This window comes from Sinohyriopsis cumingii, chromosome 6 (assembly GCF_028554795.1).
Source record: "Sinohyriopsis cumingii isolate HCF-2022 chromosome 6, ASM2855479v2, whole genome shotgun sequence".
Taxonomy (NCBI): Eukaryota; Metazoa; Mollusca; class Bivalvia; order Unionida; family Unionidae; genus Sinohyriopsis; species Sinohyriopsis cumingii.
The window spans coordinates 89,678,144-89,704,548 of record NC_142966.1 but is presented as its reverse complement, the minus strand read 5'-3'; the positions used below and the strand labels follow the sequence as shown (position 1 = coordinate 89,704,548).

The window sequence follows — 26,405 nt, the reverse complement described above, 5'->3', positions numbered from 1 at the left end:
TACAATGAGATATCCAGAGTCTGGTCTTGAGCCAATCTTGAAGAGATTTCTCCTGAAAGTTTTATTTTCAGATATTCCTTTCAACCACTTTTCGTGTGAGATTCCATAAGAGTTGGGAATGAAGTGTTACCATCCATGCAGAGACTTAAATTTACTTAGAATCACTGATATTTTGTCTTCATTATATATAATTTCAATAGCCCTGATGGTTCCTCTGATATCCGGCTTACCATCACTTCCAGGCCTTTTGATGACCACATAGACAAGATTCTTGAAATTCCCATCATCCTTTCATGGCAAGTACAATGAAACAGCTAGAATATGGATGGGAATAATATCATTGTCCCCTGATGATACATAGCTGTAAACGTTTTCTCCTTCTTTAAGTCAAGTTGCAATAAAAGAAAGCCGATCTGCCTCGCGTTTCTTTGGCTTGAAGTTCAGCTTCTCAGAACACCCATATCCTTTGTCTGATGCAAAATGGGATCGTACAGGGACAGCAAACTGTTTACATGGTATCTCTTTGTGATGCTGAGGAATATCACCTATTCATGGACTGATAAAATACTCACTAACTATATCTAGAACAATATTTTTCATCATATGAAGTTCTTGATAGTAGGGGTTGGGGGTGATGTAGAGACATTGGGATTTTAACATTATTGGCCTGTATAGTAACAAGGGGATTTTAACATGGGGCCTGTCTAGTGGCAGTGCAGTTTTAAAATTGTGGGCTTGTTTAGCGACAATGGGAATTTAACATGGGGCCTGTCTAATGACAAGGGGGATTTAACATGGTGGGTGTGTCTAATGACAAGGGGAATTGAACAAGGTAGGTCTCTCTAGCGACAAGGGGAAATGGAACATGCTAGCTAGGCTTGTATAGGGACAATGGGAATTGAACATGGTATGACTATTTAGGGTCAACATACACAAACAAACAATCGAACAAAAACCAATACAGCAAAAATACAATTATTTTGACAATAGTAACTAATTGTATTTTTATAGGTAGGTGAGAAATAGTAAAACCTAGTATCTATATATAGCCACAACTTGTATAAAAGTCCTATGGAAAAACCCAGTACCTATTGATAGCTACAACCTGTGGAAATTCCTTCGGATAAACCTAGTATCTATTTCTAGCCACAGCTTGTATAAAAGTCCTCTATGGAAAACCCCATTGCTGTGGATGTCAATGCGCTGATCAGAAAACCTCCAAGACCATGTGGTGGATAGATGTTGCCAGGACATAAATATACTGGACCATGGAATCCCTTAAAACAATCAGCCACTGCCCTGTCAAGAGCCCTACAATGGCATTAATGCCATCAAGATGCAACATGATATCTGTTGCAAAGATCATCCCAATGACAAAGTGGGATGTGATTGAGTCATGCTGAGGGGCTTAAAAGGACTTTGATCAAAAAATTTCAGAGAGCACGTAGACCAAGCTCTTGTGCGTGGCATCATAGAAACCAAACATAAGTTGGGTATAGGCATGAAAACATCCAGAGGTAAAATGAAAAAGTCAGTAGAAGATCTTTTGGAACTGAAAGTTCTTGCAGAAGAGCTGCATAAACTAGCATGCAAGCATTTTCCATGATGCAGAGTCATCGCGGTCAGAGCAGATGATAATTGGTCGGCAGATGATGTTGACATGAGAGATTATAGCACCTGCAATGATCATTTTAAATATCTCAAGAGGGTTATTGATGTGTTCAGCAAATACACATGGGTAGTTTCTCTGAAAAGCAAAACTGGAAGTTCTGTCGCTGAAGCATTGGATAGCATTGTAGGTGCACGAAAGCTCAATAAACTATGGGCAGATCATGTTAGTGAATTTTATAACAAAATCTCAGACTGGCTTAAACTACCGGAAATTGTTGACCAATACCGTCACACATGGCATTGAAGCATCAAAATGTCATTTCCACCAAAGGTAAAAAGTATCTGGTCAAATGGTACGGTTATCCTGAACAAGCGATTCAGCTCGTGGATTCCCACAGCATCTTTGATGCCATTGTCTCATCAAACGTCAATGCCTCTGAAATAATCTTGTCATACTCCTCACCTATGCTCTTGCCAGAGATCATCTTACATTTTGCTGCATGCACGTGAAGACCCATCCTCCCAAACTTTTACTTGAACACACACTCAAATTTGATAAAGTTCACATTTTAGCTTATTCTTTATCTAATACTGATGATTATACCACTGTACTGGGCGCTGATGACTATGACTGCACCTCACCCACTCCTCGTTTTCATAATCTTCATCACTTTCCTCACAATACATCATCTCAGAAACATAACTCAGATCCTTATTCACATATGCTATAGCCTCATCCATTCACTTCATCCACTCCTTGGACTCCTCTTCACTTAATTGGAATATGTACTACTGTGAACCTCATCACTAGATCCCAATCGATTAACACTCCAAGGATAACTCATGGAAGAGACATCTTCGTTATACAACAAGCACATCTCTAATATATCATGATGTACACTCAAAAAGTGGTCCAGAACCCCCATCTCCCCATGCTGGAGTTGTCCATAACCCCATTTCACAGTAGTATATACAAATCGGTGGCTTTAATAGATCACTCTTTATCGGGTAGTGGTAAAGTAGTCCAGAACCCCCATTTCTATATACTACTGCTGTATGGGAGGCTCACATGTATGAAATAGTTTATGAGATGATCTTTACTAAAGAATTACCAGAATTACTTTTTAGAAGAGTGAATGATGCATTTTAAAGGATGTGATTTAACTCTTTTCAAATAAAGTTTGGAGATAAATGAGATTGAGTCAGACAGAGTGCAGATTAAATTTGCTAGGTGTCTGCTGACATTGTTTTCCAGCAACCTTGAATGTTTGTCACCAAGTTAAAGTCTGTATATATTCCATTTATCATTCATTCACACCTGTTACATGCATAGATGAAAAACTTATCTTGTTTGTATTTTATTTTCATTGCAGGCCAATAACATCAAAAAGGTAAGAAAATTATAAAAGTATTTCAAATTGTCCATCCAGTTGTCAAGTTTAAAAGTCATGAAAAGCTGACTGAAATATTGCCATAATTCTGCACATTTCAGTACATGAAAAGAAAGAGAAACTTTTTAATTCAGTTTTGTCAATTAGAAGGGTATCTTTGGAAGAGAACTTAGGCAACATATGATAAATATTACTTTCTAATATTAGGATTCTTTAGTGTGCACATATTCTGTTTAATTTATACAAATGGATTTCAAAAACTGCTTTTACTTTTTACAGAGGATTCCATGAAGAACAAAGTTTTGCAAACTTTATAGGAAATATTTTTATTTAAACACACACATAACATGTAATTGATAAGTATTTTGTAGATTAGCTATAACTTTTTTTATTAATAGTGTTTGTTAAGTTCCCAAGGAGGGCAAGAAAGGAATGAAACATGTGATTTTGATGTATATTTCAGATCATTAAATATGCATCATTTTTAGTTCACCTGGCTGTAAGGCTCCAGCTCCACTGGGATATTACTCTGAATTCTTTATATGCCTTGCTAGACCACAGTAAGAACCTTCTGAAGGCTGTTTTTTTGGGATGCAGAGATGATCTTCGGAAGTCTCATTCCTTCAGTGGCATCACATGATCTGAGGGACCAACGACATAAGTCTCACATAGCCACTTCAGGTCCATCAAAGCAGACCAAGAGGTGGGGTTATTTGGACTGTCCCTTGGGTCATTAAGTCCAAGGTTTTTTTTAAGAGGATACATCAACTACAGTCTCAGAGGCAACACCAATTTAAACTGTCATTTCGTTCACCCCATGATAGATGAGGCAGACAGAAAGGCCAAGGGGGGAAACCTGTAGATGCCCCCCCCCTTCCCCATGGAAAATGAGGAAGCCCTCAGGACTTAACCCCTCTCCAGCTAAATATTCTTCTTCCCATCCAAAATTTCAGAGGTCTGGTTGAGCATCATGGAAGATGTATTGGTCCTTTCTACCTTAGAAGAAATCTACTGGTGTTATTTCCATGAACACTTTTTTAACGGTTCCTCTACCTCTTTCAGTAATCACAGCTGTTTCAAAAAGGGGAATAAGTGCACACCCTTTCACAGAAGGGTACAATAGAGAGGGTGGATAAAGACTAGTCTCCAGATTTTACTGGTATCTAAGAATAGCAAGAAGTTTTCACTAGTAATAAGTCCTTTTGCATTCAACACATTCCAGTGGGAAGAATCATTCCATATGGAGACTACCACCTTAGTCAGGAATGCCATAAAGCCCTCTGACTGTGTGGTCTCCATTGGCTTTCTGGGTGCATACCTACACATCCCAGTTTTTTCCTTCTCACAGTAAATACCTCAGTCCAATAAGAGTAGTTGCAGCCCACCTGAAGTCTTTGGGGATTAGAGTTCATCCAGCAAGGTCTGTCCCATTGGTCTGCAGTGGCCTGGTTGAGGCTTATCCCAGAACTAGAGAAATGAATCTGATCCATTCTCATGACTTCTTTTTGGGGGTGAACTTCTTCATTAGTCTTTGGTGGATTTGCATTCCACTGGATAAGGATAAATGGAATCCAGTCTATTTTTATTGGTGGTCCAAGCCAAGTCCTCATTCACTTGCCTGTACTTTAAACTCCTGGGGTCACTGAACTCAGTGGCATACTTGGTTCCCAAGGAAGACTTGACTTGTGCCCTCTCCAGTTTCTTCTCCTGGTAAGCTGGAGACTGCACAAGGACCCTCTCTTAGCATGGATCATCCTGGGCTTTGAATTTAATCACCACTGGAGTCAGTGGTCCGACTCCTGATGGGACCCCCAATTTATGACTGTTGAGTCCCAATTCTGTCTGTACCCTAGTGCATCCTATTCAGGATGGGGTGATCACCTGGAGCCAGAATGGGTAGTTCTTAAGGACTTGTGGTCCCAGAAAGATATTACCCTCCATATAAACAACTTGGAAATACAGGCAGTGTTTCAGTTTTACATGTTCACCTCTGACAAGTCATTGATAGTATTGTACCTAAGGAGGAAATGAGGTACACATGCCTATTCTTAGTTTGGAAGTTTTGAACCTTCTCCATTGGTCAGGCTTGGAGGAGAACATACTCAGAATCTACTATATTCCAAAGAGGTGGAATATCTTGGCGGACAGTGTGTCGAGGCATGGGATGGGGTGCATGTGGTCCTTACGTAATGTTCTCTGCACCAGGAGGTAGCAGAGTCACTTAACCAACTGTGGGGAAGACCCCTGGTGGACTTGGTTGTTTTAAGGCTAAAGTTAGATCTTCTTGCCTAAAGCCTTACCACTGTTAAGAATGATTCTGCTAGTTTTCCACAAAGTTATGACCTCCGTTGCACAGCCCTCATTTTGGTAGTCCTGCCAATTGGCCCTGATGGTTATGGTTCATTAATCCCTTCGACCTGTTAGTAGATGACCACACAGTGAAAGGCTCTATTGTCAGTGTACAGGGAGTATCTCACAGCAGCCAACAGATTATCCACTTTTACACATGTTTCATATCAAGCAATAATCTGCCAATACCAGTTTTGGAGCAATGGGTGACTGGTGTCAGTCCATGAAGTACAGGTAATATCAGATGGATTTTAACTGAGGAGGTCACATAATTCTTTGCTTTTCCAAGGGACAACAATAATTTCATAGCAGTAAACATTAAATACAGAATACATTTCAGTGCTATCTTTGTTGCTGTTGAGCACTTGTACAGTGCTGACAGCAACGTAATTGTGGTACTGGCTGTGGACTAGGAATTCATCTAAGATAAGAAATAACACAGCTCATGAATATTTTGATGACTGAAAACAAATCTTACAGTGATCATATTATGTACATCTTTGGATGATAGTTTTCATCAGCATTGTCCAATATGGTTACTTCAATGGTCATCGAGAAAATCTTGTCATCGTTACTTTTCCTAGATGGCTAGCCAAATTAATAAATGTAATTTCACCAAGAGACTTCTTGTTATGTCTACTTTGTCCTAGATGGAAATGGTGCCAATGTGATATCTTGTATAGCAACAGTTGCATTCATTATGAAAATCTCGTTATTGTTGCTTCTTGAAAATGTAAATTCTTACCAGTGTGGTGTTTCCATCAGAACACTTCTAATGATGTTATGTTGGTTCTAATTAATTAAAAATGGTGCCAATCAGCTGATTTTAAAATCTTGTTATCACTGGAGATTGTCAGTGATGGTTTCTGTCACATCTTGAATTCCTGGCAATTCTTTTCAACCAGTAGAGTGTCAGTCTCTTCAAAAGACTCTTTTTGTATGTGCTTGTTATGGTCCTGCATGATGAAGCTTGTGGAGCCTTATAGTAATCATGTCCATCCATCAGCCCTTTTGTCATCCATCCATCAGCAGTTTGGTTTCCACAAGATAACTGTTGCATGCTCCCTACATTATTATTTCTTATACTGGAGAAAGATGGGCAATTAAAATTTAAATAGCTCTGAGCCCCCAGTCAGCAATGCTGATGGTCTAGGTATATAAATAATGCATGATGGAAAGTATAACAATTTAATAATATATAAAAGATGACTATTCAGTAATTTCATTGACAGACTTCTCAATCACAATTTCTTTTGAACTAATACAATTAATAACATATTAACAGTTGCCAATTATTATTTCATCACATGAACTTATAGATCTTAAGTGAGTGTTTCCTTTCAGTGTTTTCTCTGTTACTTATCTGTCAGTCATTGTCTTCCTCTTGTTATCTTTGGTAATTCTGGTACCTTTGACAAGGTGCTCTCCTGGCACTTCCAGATCTGTTCCACTGACACATTCACTGCTTACAATCACTTGGTCCTTCCTGCACCAAACCTACACACAAACTGCTGAGGTCACTGTGAGTGCCTTTCACATGCTTTTCACAACAGGTAGACTGAGGCTAGGAATCTCTTTAGAACTGGAGCTAATAAAGATAGCTTTTTTTCTTAGCATGAAACCCACATAATTTTGCAAAGAAGAGAAATTGAATCATTGTTACTACTGAACCATAATCAACCCTTGTCTACTGATAAGGCATGAAGCTCCTTCTCCTAAGCTCACTCCTTCACCAAGGACAGGAGGAAGACTGTCTTAAGGTTATTAGGTTCTCTAAGGAAGCTTATAATAATAATATAATAATGACTTTATTTAAAGAAGCTGATCACTTGGTCAACTGATCAATCTTCCATGAGGCCTTCTACAATGACATTTGCATTTTTTCCCACAATATGACAATAACTTTACTGGGAATGCCTGGATTTTACTATATTCTATTAAGGAATCGAAAGAATTCAGTTTTAGCCTTTTATGTTATTTAGAGGGATTATGGCCCATGACAGCCTGACCGGCTAGCTTTAATTGCACGGTTCAATGTTACAATGGATTTATTTCATTTCAGACTAATTTAGCTTGAAGTTTTCAAATGATGTTACTTTGAATTATTCAAATTTCCAGTATTTCACATCTTTTACTGGAATTTTGCATGATTTCCCATTCTCCTGTCTTGCACCCATCATATGCAGGAGTGATGCCAATTGACTATCAATCATTGTGACTTTGGTGTTTGCAGCATTATTTTACCAAGGAATGTTAGATTTCAATTAAATTTGACTTGCAGCTTTATATTGTATTGCCCTATATTTTAAGTATTTTTAATTTTTTTTACTTTTATTTCTTTTTATACAATTACAGAATTTATTATGAACAGGTCTTTCTAATATCTTTGAAAGTGATGATAAAACTGAAATAGGTCTATAGTTATTCATACCAGAAAGATCTCCCTTCTTATGTATTGGAGTTACTTTTGCCTTTATTAGCCTCATTGGAAAAATACCTGTGGAAATACCTAGATTGAAGATATCCATAAGTGAAGGTGCAATCATTTGAGATGATAGTTTTAGGAATTTAGCACTTATTGTATTATGGAGGCCTGTTACTGTTCTGACATCAAGCTGGCTAATTCATTTAAAATGAATTCAAGGCTTATTTTAGGGATTTTAAGCACTCTTCTTTGCCAAGTTTTGAAGAAATATGTTCATTTAATTTGTCACTGGAGAACCTTTTAGGAGTTGTGATATCCACAAGTTTTTCGTCTATGTTCACATAGTAATCACTGAGTACATTTGCAATTTCTTGCTTGATATCACCATTTGCATCATGAATACATGTAAATGGAATGTTATTGACATATTTGCCTCTCAAGTCATTGAAAGTTATCAAGAGTTTTCTAGGATTCTTTTTCTTTTAATACTACCTGATATTTCAGTGGAATAATAGATTTTCTTTGCCTTTTGAATCATTGACTTGACTCTGTTTTTCCATAATCTGTCATTGTCAGTATCTTTATATCTATGAAATCTATCTCTTGTCCTAAAAGCATTCAGTGATTCACTTATAATTCAGTTTGGTTGATTTTGTTGCTTGACCATCTTGAAATTAAAAGGAGCACTAGTGCTAAGGGTGTCAGTAAATATATCTATCCAGATGTCAAGAGCATCTGATGGGTCATCAGAACATTCAATTACTTACCAAGGGATATCTTTCAGTTCTTTATTGTGAACTGAATTTTTTCATTATTCAATACTTTATCTATTTGTGATGATTAAGTTGTACATTTTTGACTTTATTTTCATGTACTTTATATAGGATAATGATCACTTATGGGGTAAAGGTACCTGGTAATATACTCCCCACCAGCGATCGTCTTCTACCAAACAATATAAAATTCCCAAACTAAATAAGGAATTATTTAAAAAAAGTTTCCAGTGCTCTGGAACTTTGCTCTGAAATAGTATTCCAGTTAAGATTAGAAATGCTGTCTCTATTTCCTTCTTCCAAACCCAATACATGTATATCCAATGGCTTCAAAGATGTAGTTAAAATGAGAATGAAAACAACTGTACATTATTTATATTCATGAATGCCTCTAGACAAATATACTACCCAATCTCTATTTGGCACTAATTACATACTGCATATATATTTATAATGTGGGTTCAATATTTATAGGTGAGTTTCCATCTGGTGAGAGAAAGGAAAGAAAGTAAATATATTGTTGTCTATACATGTACCGTATATGCCAGTATGTATATGTATGCATATGTGTGTGTGTGTGTGTATTATGTGTGCATTTGTAATAAATAAGTTCTTTTCTACGAGGACCTCTAGATTACTTCTTCAGCTAGCTGTGTGTAACCCTCTTTAAATAAAGACACCATCATCATTAAGCAATGCAACCCTCAGATGATTCTTGCTGTGGTCCAGACAAAACTTAAGATGTCTCCAAGGCGTTGTCCCTGTGGAAATGGAGAAGCTCCACAGAAAGTACCACTGACATGAAGAGCAAATACCTGGGCGCTTTTGCCACAGCCTACAGGGTTGAAGCACTGCTGGAGATTATTCTCTTCAAGAGACTGTAGGAGGCAGATGATAAATTTAGATCAGCTTGGGAGGCATCATATTGGTGCTCAATGTGACATTAACTGTCTCGTAACCACTCCTGGGAAGTAACTTAAGAATAACCTACTAACAGTTCTCATGCGCATACAGAATTGTTGTTTCCTTTCTTGACAGTTCTGGAGGACAAGAGTTCTGGCTCACATTGTCTGTTGTCAGACAGTGCCTAATTGTGAATGAGTATATCCTTCGTGATGCTGAGGTGGGAGGGGTGGGTGGAGAGGAGGAAGAATACTTACTAATATGTATGGGATAGATTCCCAAATCCTAAAGGAATTAAACAGGAACATAGGGAAGTGGGCATGTCAATTTGATATTAAAGTGTGGTGGCTGGGGGTAAAACATTTTTTTAAATTAATGTTCAATACCTGCTATTATTGCAAGTACATGTAGTATATTAGCTATATATAAGACACTCAGACAGTAACACTGTAGAACGATATCAGCCCAACTTTGGTTGCTTGTTGACTTTATGTACTGCATTCTTAATCCCTTTCAGCTCATGATCTGTGTTTGTTTTCAGGTGGAATGCACATTGCCATCAAAGGGTCTGAATGATTGCTTTTCAAAGAATCTTATGAAGCTATATTCAAGCAGAAATGGCTCACCATGGAGTTTTGTTCTAACCCTTGCTTACATCTTTGGAGGTTTGTTTCTGTAAATATAAGAGCACTGAATTACAAAACTAGAACACAGTCTGGTATTTTGGAAAGTTTTATCTCATTCTGTAATAGCATCTTCTTTTTCTATCATCATATTAGCAAGTTACTTTATTACTCTATATGGTACTAATAAATCTTCAACCATTCCCATCAGATTAACTAGTATCTCTTTGAAAGAGTGGCATCTTCTGATTTGAGTGAAAACAGAAATCATCATCACTTATAGTATTGTATTATAGTCATAATTGGTCTGTTTTGTTCCTGTTATGTAGTTATGTGAGAGTTCCACTGTAAGATTCATTAATTGATCCTTATCAGTGATTGAAGGTGCTTCACCAAAACTTTATTGAAGTGAAGTTACAAAAACATCTCATTTTACTCAGATTTCTTCTGGATGTACTTTCAGCAATCAATTTAAACCAAAGTAAATTGAAAGCTTAAAATTATATCATTCAGCATTACTTTGTAAGCATATGCTCAAATCAGGATGCATACCTTAATCAACAAGTGAAACTGTCTATGCATACACAAAACATGAGGTCATCTCATATCTCATTGATGTATTATGTGACCTCATTTCATCAACCAATCAAATCACTTTTCAGGATTTTGAGACATTACAAATAATCCTAAGGTGTATTTTTATAACCAGACCTTGTTTGGTAGAGCCATATGAAAGTCTTGTTGAATGAAACTTAAGTCAGTCAAACAGAATTAGAGTCAACTTGTCTAGATAGTGTTGACCCAAAAACTGAGCATAATTATCAGTCCTGGAAACAGTTTTATGCCATGATTTATTTGTACATTAGCATAATGTTTTTTTTTTTTGCACTCAAACTTTGTGTCTTTCTAATCTGTGTCATCATTTTATCTGAGGCTTTTTCTTTCTCTTTGACTTAGCTGGCCTGGTTTATATGATGCAGCTTAACAGAACAGTTCTTTTATTACTTTAAGCTAGATGTTTATCTGACAGTCTCATATTCCAACTCCAATGTCTTCATTATCTATCCATGAATGTTACGACTCTGTGGTCTTAAACCATGTAACAGAATGAAGTAAAACCAAAAAGTTTTGCAATATTCAACAAACAATATATTTACCTAGAATACAAAGTGAAAATTTAAAAGGAACTTACAGTATTGTAAATTAAATCCCAAATGATCCTAAATGTTTTATTACAATAGAATGTTCTAAATGAATTCTAATAATCTTCGATGTGCTGATGTACCAAGTCTTGAACTAGTCGATATACCAACATTCTTATGTACAGTCATGATGATATAACCTAGAATGACTTTGAATGAATTCAAAAAAATCCCCAAGTTATGTTTTAGTCTAAAAAGTTGATGAGCACCAATGAATAATTTGAATAAATTATTCCTCTCAAATAATGTGTGAATAAAACTAAAAATGATTCCACAGACTGATATTAAAATTTGAATGAATAATTTTGTTCACCACAACCTTATACAAAGACTTACAACAATGAAATGATCAGGATCTGGATCACAAGCTCACTTCCAGAACATTCTAAATTTGTAAATAAGGCTAGTCCTTGAACTCAAATATCAGTAAACAACTTATTTATGACAAACTTACGACAGTAAGACAGGTAAGCACAAAAACATTATCATCAGTTATGGGAAAAAATCAAGCACACAGTATTAATTAAATATATCTAACATCAATCTTAATTATCCTTGGCAGGTGTTCTAAAAATCTGCTATTGGGTGAGTTGTTTGATATGCCTAAGGGTGATGATAATGTATTGGTGACTGATATATAAACAAAGCAAAATTGTCAAACAGGGAACTCTGTCTTTACTAAAATATATTTATCTGTTGGTTTTTAGTGCAGTGGAGTTTATCAATAAACAGAAGTAGACTTTATACTGATTTTACTAAAATGTCATTTTCTGGTTTAGTTTGGTAACAAGTTTGATTTTATCAAAATTCTCTAATAAGTTGAAACAGTTTGATATGATTGGAAATTACTTTGAATAAAATTTAGTTATATCTGTAAATTATTTTGTAATACAGGAGGTGTCAGTCCTCCAGGAACATTCTTCAGGCTGAAATTGGCTCTGCTCCTTAGTCTGGTGTCAGGGCTTGATGAGCAGGTGAGTTAGTACTTGGAATCTTATGTTGTTTGTCTTTTTTTTTTTTACTGATGCTCATAATCTGTTATTATAGCACAGGTAGTTATGTTAACATAGACCTTGACCCTCATGTAATCTGAAAATTTCCTGACCATAATCAACTAGGCCTCCTCCAAAAAATATGTATTTCTGGTCGGTCAACCATCTGTTTTTAATTGCTGACCTTGGCATCTTCTCGAAGTGATCAAAGTATCAACATGATCATAAATATATCCAAGTTGTGGCATGCCACTAACACTTGCAAGCACAGTAAATGCATTCCGAATTACATGGTTCAGGAATGGATCGGTTTGCATGAATAATCTATATACACCATTCCCTTGATAACTCAAACCTCGATAAATCACTAACCAGATTATAATGTGGAGGTCCGGTGTGGACCCTATCTTTTATAGAAGAAAATGTGCAAACAAAATATTGGCCCTATTTGTTCAACTTGATGAAAATTGCGACTGAAATTGGTGCATAAAACATTGATGTATCACTTTTTTGATCGTCAAAAAAGGGTAGATTGAACCTGGAAATTTTAATCAACATTATGAAATTATCAACTTTTACTAAAAAGTCATATTTTGTTACACGATCTTTCCAGACAAAGTTCTTAGTACACCATAATGAATCCACAAATACAGATTTGTTTGCAGATGATGCTGAAGTTATCCAAACGAGATTAAACTCGGACCTTATTAGAGTCCAAAACTGGGCACAACAAAATAGATGGTAATTAATGAAGGTAAAACAAAATGTATGATTTTGGGGATGTCACAAAAGCTACACAAATCAGGGAACCCAGAACTATCTCTTGCAATAAATAATCATCCATTAGAAAATGTCAAACATGAAAAGCTTGTAGGTGTGACCGTAGATAATAATTTATTTTGGAATGACCTTATTGATAAGCTTTGTTGTAAAACACTGTCATCCAGAATTGCCATACTCAGCAGAATCAAGAAATATTTACCTATGGAAACTCGAAATCTATATTACAAGTCATATATTCTTCCAGCAATGGATTATTGTTCAGATGTATGGGGATCGGGCTAAATCTGAGCTTGACAGGATTTATAAACTTCAGAAATGAGCAGCATGCATAATTTTGTATACATCTATTGATCATTCCTCAAAAGCATTATTTACAGAACTCAAATGGTTCACAATACATGACAGGATAGATTTTTACAAGGCAGTTCTTTTATTTTAATGTCTACATGGAACTGCACCAGAGTATCTTCAGGACTTATTCAGGCCTTTTTCAACACAATACCAGTTGAGATCAATATCGGATGGAAACCTTCTACCACCAAAACCAAGAACAGAACAATTTAGAAAGAGCTTCTAATACTCTGGTACATTTATGTGGAATAAGCTTCCACTACATGTAAAATCTGCTGAAAATATTAGAGTATTTAAGAAGAGATATCATAAGCAAGTATGTGCTTCTAATAGATAATGGAATTTAGTATTTTAATACTAAACATGTTAGGGCCCCGAGTGGCTGAGTGGTCTAAAGTGTTCTCCGTTACGGATTACTGCCATCTCACCTCTGTCTGCGCCGGTTTGAGTCTCAGATTCAGCCGATGTGGGTATGTGAGAAAGCTTGCCAGTAGCTTCTCGTGGGTTGGTGATTCTTTCCGGGGTTTTCCCGGGTTCTTCCTCCACTGTTAATGCTGGCCGCCATGTATGGCCTATTGTGTGCTGGAAAATGGCGTTAAACCCCACAACAACAACAACAACTAATCATGTTAAAATAAACAGTAATTATTGCTATCTTCGTATAATGTGCATTGTTATGCTCTCCTTAAAGGGCCTCAAGGGAGAAGAGTCTTTGACTAATGAGTCACCCTCTATAAATAAAGCATTATTATTATTATTATTATTATTATTATTATAAAATGTAGCAACCTAGGTCGTAAATTTGTTGAACTCTTTCCAATTGATCAATGGAACACAGTTATAAATAACATTGTGTATTTAATAGACTTTTTGATAGACTTCATAGATAGTATGGTAGTACTTTCATAGTATGATAGACAGGATCCTATGTCAGAATGGGTCATGGGGGTAATTAAGCTGAGGTACTTTTGTCACTTGGTATGATTTCTTTTCCTTCAGATTATTGCTTTTTTTCAACATCAAGCTCACATTGAGCACCTTTGGTTATAATAATATTAATGATATTTCAGATGTTGGGCAACTTGAAAATAAATGTAATTTAAGCAGAATAGCAAACAACTTTATTATAGAGAAAGCCCATTATTACCAAGTATTCTCAACACAAGCATAAAACAAATTAACTACTCTTTTGGCCTAGTGGTTAGAGGGTCCACCTCGGATGCAGGAGGTCGTGGGTTTGATACCTGGCCGTGTCATGCCAAAGCCTTATAAAAATGCTACTTATAGCTGCCTCACTGTGTGCTCAGCATTAAGAGGGTTAGTGTTTGGACTGGTCTGCCTGGTGTCAGGATAATGTGACTGGGTGGGACATCTAGACATGCTACATGTCTGCGGCATGATGCACTGGTGCTAAACATCACTATAAACTGTCACACTGCATACATCATAGTGATATTACTGAAAATATTTTAAAGCTACATTAAAAATCCAAATCACACACACACATAAGACAAATTACCAGCAATTAAACAGTTTTTTTTTTTAAAAAATCCCTTCCCCGCACCTGGTTTGCTCAGTATCTAGCGTTGATGGATCTCTTATCTTTTGGAGGTCCATCAATAACTCATGTCCTCCTTTATAGTGCAGTGTAAATTTTTGGACCCCGTTGTGTGTGATTTATCCAGGGAGAATTGTATGCTGTTCTGCTTTGGCTCGGAAGTCACAGTCACATGACAAGCAATTCAGTTCTATCCTTGAAATAACCAATGTTGTACATGACTGTAAGAAACTCATTGCAGAGAAGCCCTAAATGGGGTATATCTCTGAAGTATACAGCTTCCAGTAATGTCGAAAATGTTGCTTCATGGTAGTGTACTGTAAATCTCTTGTCTGCAAACACCGGCTAAGGATTAGTTTTTCATCCTTATGCTTAGTACAGTTTGATAAGGTGAGTAGTGCTTCAAAAGCAGTAAAACTGTTACTTATTGTTGTCTCATCTAGGCTATTAAGCCTGTCAATTAAAAAAAAAAGTTTAGAATAACAAACACTCATCATAACTATTGAGAAGCTGATGTTTGAATTTTTTTTTAACTTAAGGATTAAGTTGCCCTTCTCTACCCAGATTTAACATTAAGCTAACTGTGAGCAGTATCATTCAGGCAGCTGAGCTTGCATCATACATGACCATGACGCTTAAGTTCTCTGCACTAGACTACTACCTCCTGCTGCGTAAATGTGGCACCAGGGGTTAATGAGTTAAACAAGTTCTTCTTAAGAATCTTTCAAATCTGACAGAAACATCCTGGCATGAAGCTATTTCAAATTGATTCAGATGATGCCAATCTGATTTAAAATATGGCCACCTTTACTTAACGTTGAAAAACCTCTCATGACTTCTCAACAACTGCTCAACAGAATTTTGACTAGATACGACTGACATCATCCTTTGATGAAGATCTTTAAAGTTTGTTGAAATAATGCTGATCCAGTCCTGCAGCTATTGTTGCTGTTACTAATAATAGAAAAACCAAAATATGACAAATTATAAACATCTTAACAGAATGTGACCAAATTTTACAGAAAGTATCATGGCATAGATGGTTTTCATTGTTGTACAAAAGAATTCAATCCAGTATCAACTCTCATATATTGTCTCAGTTACTAAACACAGAAAACTTTAAAATGACTTCTCAAAAACCTCTAAGGAGAATTTGACCAAATATAACAGAAAGCATCTTGGTTTTAAGGTCTTTAAAATTATTGAAATGATGTCAGTCAGTCCTTGTTGTTTAAAATGATGGTGATCCACCTTTTCATATATGGTCTCCATTACTAAAATATTTTAAAGAAAACTGTAAGTGATGTAACAAAAACTGCTTTATGTGAATTTGACTATGTTTAACACAAACATTTTGGCATGAAGAGCTTTTAAATTTATACAGAATGTTGATTTGACATTAAATATGACCACTGTCACTAAAAAAAGAAAATCCTTTTAAATGATTTCTCAAACAAAAAATAAGAGAATTATTGGTAGACCAAATCTGACAAAATGCATTGTGATATGAGGGATTTTAAGTTTATATGAATGACTCCATTCCACCATAAAATATACTGGCTGATACTGAAAATTGAATTTTTTAAAATAGCTTTATCTTAAAAACCACATAACAGAATTGAACCAGGTGTGCCACAAAGCATCCTGGCTTGAAGGTCTTTCACAAGTTTGAGAGAAAATCCTGATGCCCCATCAAAAATGGTGGTTGTTACTAAAAATACAAAAGCATTTAGACAACTTTATCTGACAAAAATGCTTGATAGAATTTGACCAGTTCCAACAGAAATCATCCTGGCATAGGCTTGATAGAATTTGACCAGTTCCAACAGAAGTCCTGGCATAGGCTTGATATAATTTGACCAGCTCCAACTGAAGTCCTGGTATAGGCTTGATAGAATTTGACCAGCTCCAGCAGAAGTAATCTTGGCATAGGCTTGATAGAATTTGACCAGCTCCAGCAGAAGTAATCCTGGCATAGGCTTGATAGAATTTGACCAGCTCCAACAGAAGTCATCCTGGCATAGGCTTGATAGAATTTGACCAGCTCCAACAGAAGTCATCCTGGCATAGGCTTGATAGAATTTGACCAGCTCCAACAGAAGTCATCCTGGCATAGGCTTGATAGAATTTGACCAGCTCCAACAGAAGTCATCCTGGCATAGGCTTGATAGAATTTGACCAGCTCCAACAGAAGTCATCCTGGCATAGGCTTGATAGAATTTGACCAGCTCCAACAGAAATCATCCTGGCATAGGCTTGATAGAATCTGACCAGCTCCAACAGAAATCGTCCTGGCATAGAGACTTTTCAGTGTTTGACAGAAGATGTTGATGATGCCATCAACTATGAATAAAGGTATAAATACATTAAACAGTTGTTTTTATGGCGTGTGCATTTAACAACATTGGAAGAAACTTCTACAAACTGCATCCTATTGATCCCAGCTAAAAAAAATCGTATGCATTTGTCTATTTGGCAGATATGTTTATTTAATATTTTTATAAACAATGAAACTTTTACAGTATACCCCACTGCACGTGTTGGCTATTGGGCATGAAACATCTATCATGTCAAGACTGCTGAATTATGCACTGATGTTCACTGAAAGAAGAATCACCATTTCTTCAAGAAACACTTTGTCGGGCCGAGTCACAACAGACAAGTATAAAAGTTCTGCATACTTTATAGAAGGTACATTTTCCAGGTTATCAATATTTATGATAAATTTTAGCATGACTATTTTCGTAAGAGTTTATCTGTTTTTCTAATGTCTTAACCAAATCATGTTTTACATTTATCACCAGAATATACAAAGGCTAGTTATTACAATATGTATATTGCTAAATTCTTACTTTCCAGCATGCGATAATTCTAAGATGCTATTTCATTTAGGCACACATAAAAATAATTTTAAGTCAATTTGTGGTACCACAGGGTTCACACAGCCTTGAAAAAATTCTGTGGGTTTCTTTCAAAAGTCTTTGAATTTCCAAAAAGTAGGTTTTGTGTTTAAATTGTGCTTAAATTTCAGGGGAAAAAAGTTATTTGAATTGCTTCAAAACCTCCTTGTTTTTAATCAGTACTGTCCAACAGTATTGCTAAAATGTATTAAATCAAAATAAACGAGCATTTAACTTGTTTAAACAATGTTAGCATATTTTGATAAAATTGAGTTTGTGAATTAGTATATGACACTGCTAGGTATTCTAATGAATTGTGTCCTTTTGTGTGTGTGGCACTGTAATCGGACTAACAATGCAGACAGCTGACCTGGTTCACACTTTACGTACCATGAGCTGTGTATACAATAGTAAATTGGAATATGACTTGATTTATAGCAGTTGGGTGAAAGCACTGAAGGAAGACAAAAAGGTGATTTGTAAGGCTAGTGACAAGATACAAGATATAAAATTACATCAATTTTTTTCATGTACAATACATTTTGGGACAGATCTGACATTTTTTCCTACTGATTGTTTGAAGTATTTCAGTGATTGTAACATTTTTCATGTATAAAAAAAATGAATTTGCAGTTGTTGAGGGACTATCATTGTACTTTCATTAGATGGAAATGTTCTAAATTAATATAATTTGTTTGAAATTCAATAGATATATTTTCCTTTTGCTCGTTTTTTTATCATTTCTAATTCAGCTATGTATTATCTAAAAAAACAAAAGCATAAATACTGATTTTCAAAAAAAGATTCAGACAGTGACAGGCATTGAATGTAATTATTACAGTTATATCAATATTATATTAAAAGTAACTTCTTTTTTGGCTCAAGTTTAATGTCAGTCTATGCATTATTGTGTTCACATTGTCAGAAGTCATCAGTAATTATGTTTTTAGCTTTGAAAATGTAAATATATCTAACTCGTTAAAAAATGATTCCAATATAACAACAACAAAAATAGTGTTGCATTTAGTAACCTTGTTCACATCATGGTGTCACTGCATGTACATTGAAGATTTTAACTTGTGCTGAGTGAAGCACATCTCTTGGTTTCAAATCATAGGCACCACTGCACTAAACTTCAGTAATACGCATATACAAATATTCTTGCAACTGTGTGCTGTCAATTCTAGGCCTATAGATCAATGATGAATTTCCACTCATTAATCATTAGTGGTGTATGAAAAGAGCTATAAAAAGTATTAACAATCCCCATTTTCTAAATGAATTTAATTTGGTACACAAGTTCATCGCAATTCATTCTGCTTTCCATTCCCCCACCCCTTTCATGCATAAGGGATAAAATATGCAGAAATCTGGAGTGAAAGAGAAAAAAGAATTTGGGCCGGATGAAAACCTTGAAACTGGACTTGCACCAAGTAACCTACAAAAATATAGTTCATCGTAGCGGTATGTGTAATCTGTCCTCTCGATGTATCTACAGTGTTTATAAAATCAATGATACAAAAGTTGTAATAGCCTTTTGACACTATACAGTAAACTTATTGGTTAAGAGGCACACATACTGTAAATGTATTTAATGCTTTGTTGCTGTCCATGTTGTTTCTTAAACCTATTATAATGTTCTAAAAATCGTATTAAATATGAAAATATCCAAAGTCCGCTCTCTCAAAGTCCGCTTGCTCTCTCTCTCTCTCTCTCTCTCTCTCTCTCTCTCTCTCTCTCTCTTGGGACCATCATAGCAAGATATGAGCGAAATTCCATGAAAAGATTACCATAAAGGATTTTTGCTTGTGTCATACAACAATGTCTCTGCACCCATGAATAACCTCATTCACATGGAAACCTTCTAGCCCCAAAACCAAGAACAGAGCAATTTAAAAAGAGCTTTCAGTACTCTCGTACAGTTCTGTGGAACAAGCTAAATCTGCTAAAAAAAATATAAGAGTATTTAAGAAGAGATATCATGAGCATGTATGTGTTTCTAATAAATAATGGAATTTAATATTTTAATACTAAACAGGTTAAAATAAACAGTAATTGTTGCTATCTTCATATAATGTGCATTGTTCTACTCTCCTTAAGAGGGCCTCAGGGGAGAATAGTCCTTGACTAATGAGTCACCCTCTATAAATAAAGCATTGTTATTATTATTATTATTATTATTATTATTATTATTTCCTTTTAATGAATAATGTATACTCATGGTATATCATTGATACAGCTTATATACTCTACATACATTCTCTCTCTCTCTCTCTCTCTCTCTCTCTCTCTCTCTCTCTCTCTCTATATATATATATATATATATATATATATATATGAGAGAGAGAGAATAGATTAAGAAGATTTTGTATGTGTGTGTCTGTTTGTGTGGGAGAGAGATAAGAAGATCTGGAAATATTCATTGGTAAGCTTGTTTTGATGATATAAGTTTGTGTCAAGTTTGCAGCAAGCTAACCACAAGGTTAGCATTATGGTTTGGGGTCCTCAGAAATAATTTCTTTGGGGCTGTTTGAACCATTTACTACTTACTGTAGCATTTTATTATAGAAGGCTGAATAAGACAAGATCCATGAATTTTGGATATTTACTGTCATTACTGATGTTGAGAATATAATCAGGAAAGGATGCAATATTATTGGGCATAAATTAATGTAACTTTAATATTTGATTATGAAGGAGGTCTCTTGCATTTGTCAAACGGAGGTGTGTGCAACTTTGAAGACATCGGCAGATTGAAGAAATCAACAAAAGAAAGACTTCAGTCAGGTACACTAACATTTGTTGAAAGATTTCAGGTATATTATTTTAAACTGGCAATGTGAGCTTATGGTATAGCCTTGTATACATTGTCAGATTGCTTTTTACTGCTCTGAAGTCCATATTTCTGATCCTGATTTTTTATTAGATTTGGAATACAAGTAAATATTATAACTGTTTTAGACTCTAGACAATTTAGATTGGATTTTGCTTAAATCTTTTCTTTCATAGATAATACTTGCATGTAATTCAAATATCTTGGTACAATATTTCAACCATAAGACAAGCATGTATATTGTTCTACACCATTATTTTTCCTCACTGTAAGATGCAAGGAGAAGCTAAAAGGAAGGTAATAATGAAAAGAAACTGGAGAATAGAAAAAGGAATATTGTTTACATTTGTAATTTTAAGATAACATATAAATATATATTGAAAATATTAGCATTTCTAAGAAATAAATATGAGACCATGTATATATGGTCACTGTTGATATATCAAATACATGTTTTTGTAGGTCCACGTGCATTTGATCAATCCACTGAAATCACCAACCGGTAACGGTTGCATCATTGCCTATCCATTAAAGTTAATTGTATCTAGACACATGACATAACTTTTCAAGGCAGTGGGGTCATACCCTTTGACATTTGGGGTTGTTGGCATGGTCTTATAGCTTTGACTTGACATTGATATTCCACCATGAAGGGAGCACTCAATAAACCAGTGTTAGTTGGTATCAGTGAGCAATTCCAGCTCGAATTTGGTTAGGACAACTCTTTACCCAGTGATGAGAAGTAGTGCGCAGTATCAGGCTTGTACACATACATGGCAGTGTCAAGAAAATTCACAAACACATCAGTGTGCAGATAATCACCAAGGTTTTTATGCTGACCAAACATTCTTTGCTTGTTTGTTATCTATTTCTGCTACCTTCACGTACCACAACAATGAATAAAATGCTTCAGTTGGTGACAGCTGAGTTTCAGCAAATTTGTTCCAGTCACTCATGTACTGGTATTGATACACACCTTCTCTTGTATCAAATCCTAATTAGTTAGACAGTATTTATGAATAATTACAAAGTTATCTGCTGTTAGATTGTTCACCAACTTGTCCAAGGACTAATTCATAAACTGTATAGAATTGATGAATGGCAGCCTAAATATCGTGTTATTTTCCATGTTGTTGGAGATGACTCTTTTTGTGAGTGATGCTGTGGTTACTGCTAGCATTATTAAGTGACTGTCATAACCACACAGGTTATGAAGCACCAAAGGAATTTTTGTTTTGTTTTGGTAAATTCTCAACTGCAAATTGCAATTGTTGTGTGCAGTACATCTGTACGCACCATTGATATGACATTGCTCATGAACTTTGGCATACATGGAAGCGAAAGCTTCTTCACAAATCCAGCAATGACTGGCCGCAAAAAACTTATGAATGTTATTATCCATCATGATTATGTCTGCTGGTGAATAGAGCTGTTGTCAAATCCATTTTGCTGTAATTTCGATTGATTTAAGAAACACCTCAACTGTGTTTAGAGAGCTAGTACTCTGGACATGTTTGCCCATCAAATCGCATTGAACTACTACACAGCAGAACCCGTATGGGATTTGTTCAACTGTTTGATCAGTATTAGAAAAGCAGAGCTTTCTGTTGAAATGTAATGATATAATAAACTTTTATCTTTCGTTGCACAGCAGTAAGTTTAAGTGTTTTTGCCTGGTTCTGACATTATTGTTCACTGCAGTTTTTCACTAAAACCACCACAGCAAAAGTCAGGGCTGATGAGCAGTTACTGGGTCTTAAATGCACGCATGCAACACCTGTATGTTTATTTCTTGTGTGTGCTTGCTGACATTTAAATGACCAAAAAAGATTCTTTATCCATACATAGTGTGATACCAATTCTGATTCTTTCATTTCATTCGACCACTCTGGTGGCCTAAGTGGTTAGAGCATTCTCCTTTGAAGCAGGAGGTTCGTACCCTGGCAGAGTCATACCAAAGACTTATAAAAATGGTTCTAGCAGCTGCCTCGCGTGGCATTAAGAGGCTAGTTAGGTCTGGGTTGGACATGTAATATATCTACAGCATGATACGCCAGTGCTGGTCATCATTATAAACCTCCACACTGCAGTCATTGAAATGATATGACTAAAATTGTTAAATCTACATTAAAATCCAAAACACACACTCATTTCACACAAGAAGAAGAAATCATTCAGGTTCCATGATGCTCATGTGGGGATAGTGCAAGTAGATATAAGCTTTTGTCCCAAGTGAACACAATAACAGCAATAGCTGGATTAAGTGTTTAAAATTTGGTGTATTTCTCCAGCATTTCGAGGATTTTTTCAATGCCTTTGCCACTTTTATCACTGATGGCGCTGTTGTCCTTGCAGTTCAGGATTACGAGGGCACCACTGTGAATCCACAGTGTACTAGTTTAAATCCATCCTTTTCAAGTGGCATAAGGGCACTAAGGATGATGTCTGCTTTAACCCCAGAGTGGCTAAATTTTTGTAGCACCGATATGATTCCTGGAATCATGTTTGCTAATAGTTGATCTTCTTTACCTGGTTTGTATATTGGTGGATTAATGCTACATAATTTTCCAAGTTTCCACTCCATTTTTTAAAATCGGAATTCAGATACTTGTGATTGCTGTGCTCTTGCACAAACGTAGTAGGGCTGCCAAATTTTAGACAATTCTACTTGGTACCCCGTGAATCCTAATGATCAGTTGTCTGGCACCTGATCAAAGGGAAATTGTATTAAATGTGTACAAACCTGAAATTAAGACTGCATCTTTTTTAATTTACAGTATCCGATATGTACTACTACCTAAATTCATCTTCCACAAAGTCCAAGAAGTCTGAGGCCAAACAAATCTTTGCCTCCGGTCGGCCGACCATTTTGTTTTACATTGCTGATCCTAGCACTGTTTTTCCTCTAGGGTGAATTTTTTTCCCCCCAAAAAGTCCCAAAATTATTTTGTGTATCCAATTGAGCTCGATTGAGCCCAGTACCTGAAGTGTCTAGTGCATTATAGATACTAATTACTACAATATTTTTATTGTTAAAAAAAGACCTACCCTGATTTTGAAATCAGTGCAATAGGAAATATACATTTTTTTGCCTGATATGGTTATGAAATCCTCCATTATTGTCTAGTATATTGTTGTAGTCTGTATAGTCATCAGAAATATCCTCCGACTCCCTTTCCTTGGCCTCACTGTCATGCAGATGCTTGTTTAAAGACTGAGCCTGAACTTTGTAAGTAACACTTTGATCATACAGTTTGTCAAATACATTACATGTGTATGTTGGAAATGAAATGTGACATTTGTGTGGCAAGATCAAATAACCACCCTCTGTTAATGCAACTGAAACACACTTGTGATACAATCAAAGGGTTGTCAGATGTGAAAACATGCTAGGTGATTAAGGTCAGCTATTTACTGGAAGAGGCAGACCTCTGCTTAGCACTAAAAATGTACACATATTCAAGGCTCACTCAAAAGGATGGTCAACTTGAACACAAAGTGAGTGGTCTTAACGAGCACTGGTTTTATTACCTAGGTAAGTATTAAAAGGCAGGTACTCAAGTACCTGGGTAGCTTTAATAATCAGCTACTTCAGTAGCAATAGAAGATGCAAGACCACGGTTTTGTTCATCCTCCATACGACAACAATTTTCTTCATGCTCACCCAGTATCACAAGGGTGTCAGATTTTCTTGCACCTCTTGGTATTTGGATATCATGCTAATGAGCAAATTGTTTTAGCTGTGTTTTAGTAATCATTGCACTTGTTATAGTGGCAGTGACAACCGATGTTGGTGGATTCAGTGTAATTATGGGTCTTAATTATTGAAAAATGTCAGGCTTTCTCATACAACTTGGTATGTATATTCCACTTCTCCGGTGGCCTAGTGGTTAGAGCGTCCGCCTCAGATGCAGGAGGTCATGGATTCGATCCCCAGCCGAGTCATACCAAAGACTTACAAAAATGGTACTAACAGTTTCCTCGCTTGGTGCTCAGCATTACAAAGTTAGTGTTAGGACTGGTCGGCCTGGTGTCAGAATAATGTGACTGGGCGGGACATCACACTTCATGTCTGCGACATGATGCCCCAGTGCTAGATATCACTATAAACTGGCACACTGCAGACATCGTAGCGATATGACTTATTTTTTTTTAAAGCTACGTTAAAAATCCAAATCACACACACACACACACACATGTATATTCCATGCTGTCATGCAAGCTTTTTGAGCTGAGGCACAGTAAGTATGCTTATACAAGGGTGAAAGCGTCTCTAAGAAATCCATCAATGGCTTGTTTTAAGTTTTGTATTTTACCACATTCAGAAACTGCAATTGCTCTTATCCTAGCTATTATTTTGTTTATCTCTATTTTATTTATTTTTGTATCTGTCTCTGCAGTCACATGTGTTTGTGCTGTCAGGTTTATTTTCTTCATACCTGATATTATTCACGAACAGATCCACAGGGTCTGCAAAGTTAATTATATGACTTGACTCCGTTACCACATTTAAAACATTACTGCACCTGGACCCTGATACCAGTGTGTGATTTTTAAAGTATTCATAATGACATTCTGCCAAAGAGTTTGTTATTTCCAGTGCAAACAGCTATTTACTTATTATATTACAATACTGTGGAGACTTACATCCATATATGCAAGCATTTATCTAATTGGTGGAAACACTGCTACAGTTCAGTTATTGTACTGATGTCTTCGATCTCCCGTTCCCGTTCTTTTTTCTCACCCAAAGAGACCAGAGGGGCATAACAGACACTTTGCTACTACTAGAGACCTTATGCTGCATAATTTAACTCCTTACATGATTTATTTGCTAGCAATAAATTTCCCAGTTAGATTAAAATTTATGAACAACAAGATATATTGGTGCAGTTCTATGTATCTGAAACAGAAAAATATATCACCTCATAGAATATTGCATCTGATATCCTTGTGAAGAACTATTTATCCTGCTAAATAGATCATATTGTTATGCAATTTTACAGTTATGGACCTTCTATTTTTTGCTTAATGAAAGAACATGTGCTGCTGCTACATTTAAGTAGTCAAAAATAGGCAATTCTGATATGCCCAGAAACTATTTCATCAGATGCTAGAAAGTCTTTATGCCAATTCCCTCCCCATCCATTCAAGTTAGAAGAGCAGCAGTAACCAGTACCATGTCGGAGGGCCTCAAGGGGCTGAGTGGATTAAAGAGCTCAATATTCCAAATCACTTCTATTTCACCTCAGTCTGTGTGCATTCGAGTCTTGGGCTCAGCTAATGTTGATACTGAGAAAGCTTGCCAGTAGCTTCTTGTGGGTTGGTGATTCTTCCCAGGATTTCCCCAGGTTCTTTCTCCACCAGCATTACTGGCTGCCATGTATGCCCTATCATATCACGAATGTATTATCTGACATTATCAATTGTTGTACATGTCATGTAGCATATTTTCGAAATAATTTCAGTGACTTCTTTGTTCCAGAGTGGCTAAATCAGTTGCAAGGGTTTCTTGCCTTTTTCTCCCATTCTGAAAGTTTGCAGACACCTTGCAATCATATACCCATATACTCTCTAAGAAGTTTATTTTCTGACTTTATCCATGAATTCCACCATTGCTTTGGTATTATCCACTCTTAGATTCCAGATCCTTTAAGTGTTTTCATTTTCTTGATGGAGTTTGACTTTATGAAGTGCAGCAGCAAAGGAAA

The 26,405-nt window shown here is 36.0% G+C and overlaps 1 protein-coding gene across 1 annotated transcript in view; it reads left to right on the top strand.

Moving 5' to 3' along the window:
- LOC149797412 (minichromosome maintenance domain-containing protein 2-like) overlaps nucleotides 1–26,405 on the top strand; it is a 144,396-nt gene that overhangs the window by 73,666 nt on the left and 44,325 nt on the right. The window contains exons 11-15 of the mRNA XM_089962202.1: nucleotides 2,985–3,002; nucleotides 9,994–10,117; nucleotides 12,172–12,251; nucleotides 17,484–17,652; nucleotides 20,559–20,648. Coding sequence (XP_089818328.1) covers nucleotides 2,985–3,002; nucleotides 9,994–10,117; nucleotides 12,172–12,251; nucleotides 17,484–17,652; nucleotides 20,559–20,648 — 481 coding nt within the window. The remainder of the gene's footprint in view (nucleotides 1–2,984; nucleotides 3,003–9,993; nucleotides 10,118–12,171; nucleotides 12,252–17,483; nucleotides 17,653–20,558; nucleotides 20,649–26,405) is intronic.